The sequence below is a fragment of the Perna viridis genome, chromosome 1, assembly GCF_037379345.1.
Source record: "Perna viridis isolate PV_CMFRI_1.1 ecotype Kerala chromosome 1, ASM3737934v1, whole genome shotgun sequence".
In the NCBI taxonomy this organism is placed as follows: domain Eukaryota; kingdom Metazoa; phylum Mollusca; class Bivalvia; order Mytilida; family Mytilidae; genus Perna; species Perna viridis.
Genome location: NC_142445.1, coordinates 36,741,382 through 36,753,447, shown reverse-complemented (window position 1 = coordinate 36,753,447; position 12,066 = coordinate 36,741,382). Strand labels below are relative to the sequence as shown.

The window sequence follows — 12,066 nt, the reverse complement described above, 5'->3', positions numbered from 1 at the left end:
GTCCGCCCTCAGACTGTGTGTCTGTCCCCTAATTTCTAGGTGATTTAGGGATAATTTACGCCACCTAGTTTTGTATCAACTGACGTCGTCGACAATTCGGCAGTGGGGAATTATATTCCGACCGCCAAAATTTTATGTCGTACTGTGTGTTTCACTGAAATCCGCCCTTTTGGAATATTCGACATATTTTTTTTTTCATTATAAACTTACTACAAAGGTATAAATATTCACAGATGAATATCCAATTTGCAAATACCCGCAATCCAAAGGTTGTGTGTACTCGATGTGTTAAAATTATTTTTAGCCAATACACGATTTTATTTTTAGAGAAATAATAAAACTATGAGGGTGCATAAATTGACTTCTGTGAAACCTGATTGTATGAAATTATTTGTATTCAGCGGGATCATTGTTTGAATAAAGAGTAATCAAGGGAACCAAGGTTATAGCGGTCATGAAAAGAATGTAATCCAGGAACAAAGACTCGACATGGAAAACAGAAATACACAACAAAGAACATAAAGTAACTAAAATCATACATACAAAGTAACAAAAGCAAATGAGCAACTCGGACTCCACTAAAAACTGGGAACATGGACCAGGTGCACCGGTAGGGTAAGCGTCCTCTGCTTTTCTAGAAACACCCGCCGAGTTGCTCATAAAAAGTCAAGTCCGGGGTAGACAAACGAGGAAAGGAAAACTATGACCCGTTGAATAAATCAGTTTTCATGGTGCTGATGGATACACCATAACGATCCACGAGTTCATGATGACGACCATAAAACTTCTGTAGTGATGACTTCAATCTTGTAGCAACATAACTCTGTTCCAGAAGCCTATTTGTTAGAGTTCTAGCGCCATACAAAAAGTCTGCGTAGTTTCGGCAAGCTCTGGCATAACGTATGAGTTGTGATATGAACACTCCATACGCAGGTCCTGAAGGGATGTTGCCACAGATGAAAGGAAAGTTGACAATTTCGAATGAAAAGTCATCACGTTTGTCGTAAAGTTTGGTCAATAGTTTTCCTTTACCATCGATTTCTAAGTGTAGGTCAAGGTATGAGGCTGACTTCACAGTGTCTGTAGTATCCTTTCTCTCAAGTTCTTTTGGGTAGATGCGATGTATCAAATCCCCGAAATTAGGATTGTTTAAAGATAATAATATAGATTGTCAATAAAAAATAGAATTTGACACCACAGTGTTTTAACTGCATCGTTTAAATGTTGACACAATTTTATGCTATACAACTAGTACAAGATGTTATTCTAATATCATAACTTGAATTTTCAATTGCGTTTTATGAAGTAGATATCCCAAAATTGTGATACTACTGATAAAACAATAATTAAAATGAGTTTCGAAGACCCAGTTTATGTTCAGAGCTCCAGTGAAAGGGATTTCCAGCGCATAAAGAATATAGGGCAAGCAAAGGCGTACAAGCTTGTAATGTATAGGGAGGCACAAGGCTTCCTTGACAGTCAAGACTTAGTAGAACTTAGCGGCATTCCCAAAGAAGACTGGCAGCAAATGATTACTGAGGGAAAAGTGGTTTTGCGAGAACTGAGTGCCGTTCAAAGGAAAAATAAAGCACTCAAAGAAAAAATACACAATATGGACATGGAACGTGTTCGACTAGAAGCAAAGACTAACAGATAGCAGGAGACAAGCAGGATGTTACAGCACCAGTTATCAGAAAAGGAAAGATTTTGGAGTGAGCCCATCAGTAAGCATGACAGGAGAACATTTGAACATCTGCATTTCACTGACACTGCTAGATCCCAACCATTGTATGAGGAATGTATTAAACAGGAAAGAGTGACAGACTTTCCACAAGGACAAATGTCACATAGTCTAACAAATATACTTCCGGTGATGGCCCCAAGCATGCCAACAAATGCCTCAGACTCGCATCCTGGTTTAAATCAGAACCCACATATGTATACCAGTACGCCTAGTGGTAATAGAGACTTGAGGCCAAAAATAAGGACCGACTTATCCGCGTCGGATAATTCTGACTCGGAAAGGCGGAGGTATGGCAGTCATTATCGTGGCCCTGGTAGGGACACATTTGTCATTAGGCAAAGAAGAAAGAATAGGAGTCGTTTATATGAATCTTCAAACTCGGAGTCTGATTCGTCAAGTACAAGCGACAGCGAGGAAACTGATAGTTCTGATCAAAGGTACAAAAGGGAAGGTACAGAAAGCGTCACAAGAAATCTAAAAGGCGAAATAAAAGTCCGCCCACACCGAGACTTCTAAAATTCAATGGAGAAGGAAACTGGGACTCATTCTTATTTCAGTTTGAACGTATGATAGACAGGCATGATTGGATACAGATTGTGATAAAGCACTGGAATTCGCCAGGGAGATCTGCCGTTCTAGGTACAGTAAATTTGTCAAAAATAAGACTGACCAGACGCTTTAGCGAAAAAGAGGCTCCGATTGCAGCAAGGCGACAGCTTATGTCTCTACAACAGAAAGAGAGCGAGTCGTTGGAAGAATTTTCACAGAGGGTTCAATTTCTTTGTATGAACGGACCCAGAGGCTAGGGTGGAGATGATAGACCAAATATCAGTTGAGGCATTTTAAGAGGCTGTAGAGATAGAGGCCGCTAAGTTTGCAATGGAGAAGAACCCAAGAGACAATTACAAGGCACTCAAATATGTCAATGTCAGAGCTTTTTTTGGTGTTTCAAGCCGCTCATACTCTGCTCGGCAAGTAGCGTTTACTGACGAACAACCTGCTGTGGGGTATTCACCAACTCAAACTAGCAGGACAAATTCCAGTAGCCCAGATATGCATTAGTTGACCCAAGCCATGAGGGAGATTCTTCGTAGGCTAGAAAATGGGGATTCAGGTATCGAAAGAAATAATTTCAGACAAACCAGGTCTCCACAACGCTACTCTGGCAATTCAGGAAGACGTCTTCCAAACAGTAGATCAAGGTCTATTTCTCCTGACAACTCAAACCAGACCCGTAGGCTGTGTTACCATGGTAGGAAGGCTGGACATTATGACAAGGACTGTCCTGATAAAAATAAAGTAGAGCCTTTAAACACTTAAGGATTGAGTCTGTCGGCTAAGCCTCGATCCCAGCCAGCAACCCAGGCCGACAAGTAGACGTGGAAGGAAAATCAGATGATGGCAGTAATTCAGAAATAAGAGAAAATACTGTAAAAGATCACAATGCTGTCAGTTTGGTTATACCTATTCAGTTTTTAAATATGGAAACTTATGGTGTTGTGGACACTGCAGCACAAGTTACTGTTAGTAGTGAGTCTATCCTAGAAAAAGCAAACGTATCGATGGCAGACGATCACGAGGTTAAACTCAGAGGGATACCAGAAAGCTGCATACAGGGAAGGAAAATATCTAACTTCCCTTTAAGTGTCAATGGCAGAGAATTTAAAAGCAAGGTTTACGCGGCCAAAATTGATAATCCAATACTTTTGGAATTAGATTTCCTGATTCGGCATAATTGTGTCATTGATTTAAAATCTAATATGATAACCATTGGAGACATTGTCGTAAAAGCTATATTGAAGAGGGTCGAACACAGACAGCAGGTTAAAATTCACCGAGTTGTATTAAGAAGAAAGACATACTTGCCTGGGAATTCAAAGACGGCTATCAATCTTCATACTGATTGTCGTAGAGCAGATCAATTAACGTTGTTTGAACCAAAAATGGTTAATGAAAACATAGAATTAAGTTCATCCCTTCATTAAGATACTTTGGCTCTTGCAACTTCCGCAGTAAATTTAAGTGATAAAGGGATTGCCCTGCCCACCGGAACTGAACTTGGTTATCTCACTGAGGTAGACTGTGTTGTCACTACCATCGAAACAAAAGAGCGGAGCCAGACGTTTCACAAATATAAGATTAGAGATGACGATGTGATAGATACTGGTGACTCCGATGAGATGATGAAAGCTAGTTGTGTTGTTTAAGATGAGGAGGCGAATTCAAGCTTCCTATCTTGTGAAAAAAACAATACGGGGAAGGTGATGGCTGACGGGGCAAGTAGACGGTTGTTAGGCAAAGTCGTTTGCACAAGGTCTACAAGCACTGGACCAGTCCAACAAAAGATTGAGTTGGTCGAAGAGGCGTCAGTTATCATTTCACATCATACGCCTCAACCAAAGAGCCAACGTAAACTAAAGACAAAGCCAGTCCCTTATCTATTTGTGAATTCCGTGATGCACATATGAAACGACATGTGTCCAAGCACCACCGTCCGTGGTATGTAGCCACTAATACAGCGTGTTGTGGTTGTAAGCAACAAGAAGCTTCACCATGTCGTACTGTCGCTTTGCATGGTCGAACTCATTCTGCCGACTTCAGTGATCAAAGCGCTATCAACTGGTGTTATTTGATGAATGGTTTGTTGCATTTTATAAGAGAAGAACTTGGGATCGATTGCTTGACTGGATAGTTGAACTTTACTGTCGTAAACAAGTTTTATCCACCATACGACCCGTCTGGGCAGGACTTTACAGATCATGAGTTGTACCTACTAAGATTGTATAACAGGCACTCTGCATTAAAATTGGACGCTACATATAGTATTCATCCACCCACACAAACCATTGAACTTAGCCACTGGAGGATTTTGTCAAACTTATTAAATTGTCTGAAGCTTCAAAGTGTACATGAGTTTCGCAGTTATGAATATCCAATGACAATAAGTGGAATATCTGTAGTTGTACCAGAACTTACCAACAATAAGCATGACTGACACCCTTTTCCACTTAGATGTCTTATTTAAAAGATCGCATGCTGGATCTCTTATTGACATAGGTAAAGATATACCAGAGTCTTTTGTTTTACAGGCAGGCGTTGCCAACTATGTTTTTCCCCACCACTGGGACTCGTATAGGGATCAGATCGATGATAATGACTCAAGGAATTTGGGATACATCCTCACATGATTCTGGAGGCTAATACAAAAGCTATAAATAAACTGAAGTGTCTCTTGACATCCAAACATTGTGTCGGTCTTGGTGAAATCGGAATCGACCTGACTGGGGATGGCAAGGCTGATCTTTCACTAAAAGGTCGTCAGATAGATTTTATCTGAAGGGTGCTTCCAATAGCCTGAGATTTGGACCTGCCGGTTGAACTTCATTGTCAAGATAATGGTAACTGTGAGGCTTCTCGCATTGCATTTGACTTATTGTCCGAATTTCTGGATAATGACCATTGCATATATTATCATTGTTTCAGTGGAACTCTGGACGAGGCTAAGAAATGGCAATATAAATACAGTGACGTCTATTTTGGGATATCCAGTTTGGTCTTGAAAGAGCCCAATCTATTTGATGTTGTGGCCAAAATAGATCACAGGAAATTATTACTTGAATCCGACGCCCCATATTTATCACAGGAGAAGCATATCCGAGTGAACACGCCATATTGCTTATCAGTAGTGAATGAAAAAGTTAGTCATATCAAGAATTTACCCGTTTCGATCATCGCAACTTACATGAACGAAAATGCAAGGCGCATATATCGATTAATGCATTGTTACCAGGAAGGCTTCTGTTTTCTTACAGTAATTCATAATGACATGAAAATAATTGAGGAAAGCTAATGCTTTCTTCTCTTCGTTAAAATACTGGTGTAATACCCGTTAAATTGTTATATTTTTTAATTTTTATTACATGTTCTGTGCTTAAATACGTATAAACCACATTTGTATGTGATTTTTTTTATGGTTGGTCTTAACAGGAGACCCTTGTTGTGTTCTTTTTGTATATATAATGACCATCTAAAAGCGGTTTTATCTGAACCCATGTTCCGTTCATGCGGGAGCTTGGAAATGAAAAATCTTTTAAGCTCATGCTTTCGTTATAGTATGTATTATGCCTGGAAGAGTTAAAATACATCGGGAACACAGGAACCTTTCAATGGACATTTTATTGACTTTAAATTTTTTTAAATTTCAGTTTATGTATGTGTTTATGATGATGGGCTTTGATTTCAAGTGTATAATTATCTTCTTATAAGATTTTGGGGAAGGGGGGAATATTACAGTGATGACAGTACCGTATGGTGCTCCCGTTATATAACACCTAATTGTGTGCCCTCTTCCAGTTAATAAAAATAAGAAGCGTCTGCTGTATTTCTAAGCCCCAAGACTTTGTGTCTATTACTCGGACTGTGTGTCTCCCCCCTAATAGACCCTTTTGTGCTAAAGTTGGGGTGGTAGATGAGCATGCGTAGAGCATGCTCAATATACACTTCCGCGAGGAAAATTCTTTTGTTCTACCCAAGCCCTACCTCGCAGAAGTATATATTGAGCATGCTCACCAACTTACCACAAAAGGGTCTATTTCTAGGTGATTTAGGGATATTCTTACGCCACCTTGTTCAGTAACAGAGGAGGATAAATAATACTTTTATTCTAGATTAGTCTTTGGTAGTTGGTCAAGTCCGAAAATATTTGACCAAATATCTCTTGCAATATGCTGGATAGCTGAGAATGTATTCAAAGTGAATAACATTACATTTGTTAGATGACTTCCTTACAACTGACCCACCAAATTACGAAGCTGATAGGACTATGGCAATATTATATTTGTTATTTAGAAAGTTGAATATTCCGATTGTACCCCGTAAAACTGTTGGACCGACTCCTCCCCCCCCCCAAAAAAAAAAGGATTTGTGAAATCAAAGAGAAATTTCTGGTATTAAAATCATATACAAAGAGACAATTACTCAGTTTATTGGGTAATATCAATTTGCATGCAGAGTAATTTATTCTGTACGTTCAGTTATTTCGTCTCTAATTAAGCTTTCCACAACTACTAAAAAACTGCATCACCACGTTTATCTTACCAAAGAAAGTAGATTGGATTTACAAATGTGGCTGAAATTCCTGTCTGGATGGAATGGTGTTTCTTTTCATCTAAATGATAATCTTACTCCAACATCTGATTTGCATTTATTCACTGATGCTACAGACTGCGCTTTAGGGGGTATTTATGGTACCATGTGGTTTCATGGGAGGTTTCCTTCACAGATTTTGCACTGTAAAGAAGCTTCAATTGCCTTATTTGCGTTATATCCAATAGCTATGCTTATAGCCTTGTGGGGTAGTACTTGGACTAGGCATAGAATTGTTTCATTGTGACAACATGTCTACAATAGCGATTATAAACAAAGGTAGATCTCGAGTTTCTATTATAATGAGGAGAATACCATGGTGTGCAGCATCTTAAAATTTCTATATTCATGTGAAGCATATACCAGGGAAAGTTAATTCAACTGCAGATTCTTTATCTTGTTTTCAGACTGCAAAGTTTCGACAGCTAGCACCATGTGCAGATCAACATCAAACACCTTGTATTCAGTGGAAATATTTGATGATGTGAAGGAACGGTTATGGAACGCTTCTGTAAGTGCAAATACCGCAGCAGCGTATAAGACTGGTTTTGAACATTTCTGCCAATTTGACACCTTGTATGGTATGGCCAACCAACCAGGAGACCTGCCTACTATAGGCGAACAGTTATTAATTATGAATGGTGTGATATGCTAAAATACTTTACCATCTTGGCTTGTTCTAGTCGTCATGGTGACAGGGTCACTACGTAAGACACATGGCTTTTTTCTTTGAGACAATGAATAGAACTTTGCCGTTACCTCTACCTCATACTCTGTATACACTGAAAGGTTTTGCAGAACAACAGGCAAATCATTTGCATCTGATGAACTCTGAAAAAAAGCAAACTTATTTAAGCTATAATCAATTTAAAATAGGGCTAGCTCTAATAAGTCAAACCTGAGTCCGCTCCATCAAGTCAACCCCAGATCAGCTTTACCAAGTCAAAACAGGACTAGCTCTATCATGTCAAATCTGTGTCGGCTTTATTAAGTAAAACCTAGGTAAGCTGTATAAAGTCAAAATAGGGTCAGAGCTATCACACAAAACAAATTATCTATCCAGTCAAAACAAGGCCACATCTATCAAATTAAAACAGGGTTAGCTCTATCATACCAATATCAAGCTTAAACTAGAAAAACTGTGAGCAACAACTTAATACCCCACACCCCCATTTGATACCATGTACCTTTTGACCTTGGAATTGATTTTTGGTAAAGATCTAAAAAAGAAGGTACACAATGGGAATATGTAATAAAGTTTCTGTGAAAATTTCGTTAACTTCCATTCAGTGGTTTAGGGGAGTAACAGATAAGACTTGGATTCCAAATGTCTGCATATTTTTAAAATCTATGTTCTGCTAAATGAAACCCCAAAAATTGATTTCCATCAAGCTTCGCCAAATGCAGCATGATACAACTGGAGCCAGTTGAAATCTGTCCACTTGAGGCAAGTGTGGAAACAAAATTAGTTTTTGATACACTAAACATAGGGACTTTCAATTTCAAAATCACATCAAAAATTTTTAAAAGCCTGTTTTTTGGGAGTGGTCCCCTTTGGCCCCTTATAACTTCAAACGGTAAGAGATGTCTAAAACCTGAGTTAAAATGCAGGCATGGATTTTTAAAAGGAATCTAATTAAAAAAAAATTCAAAATCACACAAAAAATAAACAAGTTAGACCAATCAATGTTTGGACCCATGTTGCACTGCAGCTGAGGAAAATGAGTCGAAAAAAGTGTTACAGACGGATATATGGAACTACAGAACATAACTCCCATAAAAATTAGACAATCAAAATAAAAAAATATGCTCAACCTCATATGGCATTCTTGCTACATATCAAGTTTAATGAAATTCATGTAAGTAGTTTACCAGAAATGTTGATGACAAGCAGATACATGATGATTTTTAGTAAAGTTCAAAAGGGCATAACCCCCATACAAATAGAGAATCAAAATTTCCTGATAAATTGTACAAGCATATATGGTGTTCTTGCAAAATACCAAGTTCCATGAAATATAGTTAGGAAGTCTATTAGAAGTTGGGTTTACAAGCTGATGCAAGATGATTTTCCGTAAATTTCTAAGTTAAAAGGGGCATAACTCCCAACATTAATTAGATAATCAAAAAATTCCTGATACACTGCACAACAACATATGGTTTTCTTGCTAAATACCAAGTTTTATGAAATTCTGTAGGGTAGTTTCAGAGGAGTTGTGATGAAAAACTGATACATGATGATTTATGGTGAATTTCAAGGTTCAAAGGACATAGCTCCCATAAAAATTAGGAAATTAAAATTTCCTGATAATATGCACAACATGTGGTGTGCTTGCTACATACCAAATTTCAGTAATTTCTATAGAGTAGACATGCTTCTACTAACAACTTGCAAAGTTTGAACAAAATCCCTTCAGCGATCTCCGAGGAGTTGTGTCCACAAAGTGTTCCTATAGTAAACCATGTAAAAAATCAATGAAGTCCCATAACTCCTGTAAAATTTACCCAATCAAAATGGTGGTTGAAAATGATCAACTACATATGGTGACGAACAACTCTAAAACGTTTGAACAAAATCTGTTCAGCAGTCTCCAAAGAGATGCGTCCACACAGTGTTCCTATAGTGAACCAAGTAAAAAATGACTCCAGTAAAATTTGCCAAATCAAAATGGTGGTTGAATATGATCAATTACATCAACTACATATGGTGACTAACAACCCTATAAAGTTTTAGTTCGGCACTGTGGCAGGGAACAATAAAAACCAATAGCATTCAAACTTCAGAAATGTTATGTTCACCTCACCTACAGATTTTTGACTCCTCTGGTTTTATCCGTTTCATAGCATTAATATTTTTTGCCCAGTGACCCCTCATTAAACATACCTTTTAATGTTATTTTGGAAGTTTTTTTTATGAAATCCTTGTTATTTCTACTGTGTTTTAATAGATAAACCTACTAAGACAAAATCTATAAAAGATTTAGAGAAATCCTTTTCTCTCCCAAATTTTGAATACTTATAATTCTCAAAAACAAGCACACTGACGCATCTATTTTTATAGTGTTCTAGCATGAAAGATTTTGAAAGATTCACAACCATTTTAAATCATTATTATTCTTAAACAGACTGGCGAACATCCTGAATTCTATAATATCTATCACATAAAATTGGTCATCTAATCACTTCAAGAAAAACTGACAGGATATTCCTACTCCGTTGACTCACCACTTTACTGACAGAGAAATCACAGGAGAAATAAATCACAATTATCTGAAATAGTATATTGCTTTATATCATTTTTCGTTTTTTAATTTCAACAAAATACTTAACTTGCCAAGGCTCTTTAATTTTATTGAATTAAATAACTTGAGACAATATCCAGCAATTTACAATTCCCTCATTGTGAAACTTTTACAGCAAGTTATTATCATTTTAATTTTACTGAAAGCCATTTACCTGATAAAATAATTTAATTTGATTTGTAACAACCTTTCTGATTGGCTGGTTCTCTTTGGGCAAACCAGGTTATTTTTGTATAAACTTGTCAACATTAATTGGTCCACACTCCACCATTCAAATAATTAATCCCAGACAAAATAACATTTTGATTACAAATTAATTATTAATATTTGGACATTCACTCATTAGAAATTAAATTATAAGGAATGTCTTAACCAATTAAAGGAGAGTTAATCATTTTATCAGTTCATAGGTGTCTGACAGAAAATTTAAATCTCCTTGACTTGAAGTTCAGGATGAAATGGTCATTCAATGAAGGGAAGACTAACGGTATTCCGTAAAGTTAACCATCTTACTAACTGTAATTATCTCAGGTTCCAACCATTTAACTTACTAATATTATCATTTGCTTTCCATGTTTAGGTTTGTATTTAACTGTAAATTCAAAGTTTCCTTTGTTAAAATTCCATCCTATCTTCATCTCAGTTCTGTTCATTTCTAAGACCGTTAAATTCCATATTGGGTAGGGTTTAGCTGTGAATAAAATATGAAAAAAATTAGATAACCCTATTTTCATTTAAATTGTTGTCCTTTCTACAGCTTTTATAAATTCCTCATATAGCATGCATGGTTTGTCTATAAAAAGACTCAAGGTGTCCTGATCATTGAAAGACTGTAACAGACTAAGCAATTGTTACAGAGGTTCAAAAATACGGCATTAAATACCCTGTCACACAAAGGGGATGGTAAAAGTAAAATGTTAAAAATTACCGTACTCAAAAACTACATTTTGGATTTTGCTGAAATGGAACTTAACCTGTATTTTATGGTACTAAACAACAGTGCAAAGTTTTAAAAAATTCACTGAACCGTTCTAGAGTTATCTGGAAACCCTCAGGTGATGAACAGATCAGTGAAAGGACACACTTTTCTGAGGGTGTCAAATAATATCTCATCATTTTGTGTGGCAGGGTATAAAAATTAAAGTCAGAGCAAAAACAAAAAAAAGTCAAACTTGGCCATTCAAGGAAAATACATACCATACCCAATTCTTGAAAAGTTGTGGTCAAAGGGTCATTCATATCAGTTACTATCTATTACAGGTTTCAAGAAAGAGGCTATTAACTGCATAAAATATGTTACAATTCTTCTTCCAAACTCAATAAATCTTAATGTAGGGCAACTTTTAACAACTGGAGACTAAAGGGTTTGTCATAATCAATGGATGTGCAGCTGGAAGGGCAGGACATAATTACCCTTCATGAGCACCTGATACATTTGGAGTTCATATTGTGTGTTTTAATTTTTTGTATACTGTTTTGTTTTCCTTTATCTTCAGTTTTATATATGTAATTGCAGCTTATCCTGTTGGTTACATCATGTATGTAAATTGTCTTAGTTACCCATGTTCACATGCAAGCTGTATGGATTATAATGTCTCCAAATTGTCCTTCATTTTGATACTTAGGTATGTTTTATCCTGATATTTTAACACTTTAGGATAAACTATCATAGTTTATCCTATAATCCTAAAGGCAAAAATTTCAATTTTTCGCCTATCAAGGGAAATAACTTAAACAAACTCCAAGAAAAGTAAAAATTCACATTTCTCTTCAGTATCTTATAAATGTATATATAAACTGAAATTAATAACTTTATTCCTATCTTCTAAAAATAGCAATGTTTGCCAGTTGTAATCTTTTTTGATTAGTAATGCC

General features: G+C 36.7%; 1 protein-coding gene across 2 annotated transcripts in view; it reads right to left on the bottom strand.

Moving 5' to 3' along the window:
- LOC148628584 (uncharacterized) overlaps positions 1-12,066 on the bottom strand; it is a 76,636-nt gene that overhangs the window by 39,908 nt on the left and 24,662 nt on the right. For both annotated transcript variants that reach the window (XM_088590510.1, XM_088590511.1), the window contains exons 6-7: positions 10,743-10,882; positions 7,555-7,720 (exon numbers count right to left, since the gene is read on the bottom strand). In XM_088590510.1, coding sequence (XP_088446636.1) covers positions 7,555-7,720; positions 10,743-10,882 — 306 coding nt within the window. The remainder of the gene's footprint in view (positions 1-7,554; positions 7,721-10,742; positions 10,883-12,066) is intronic.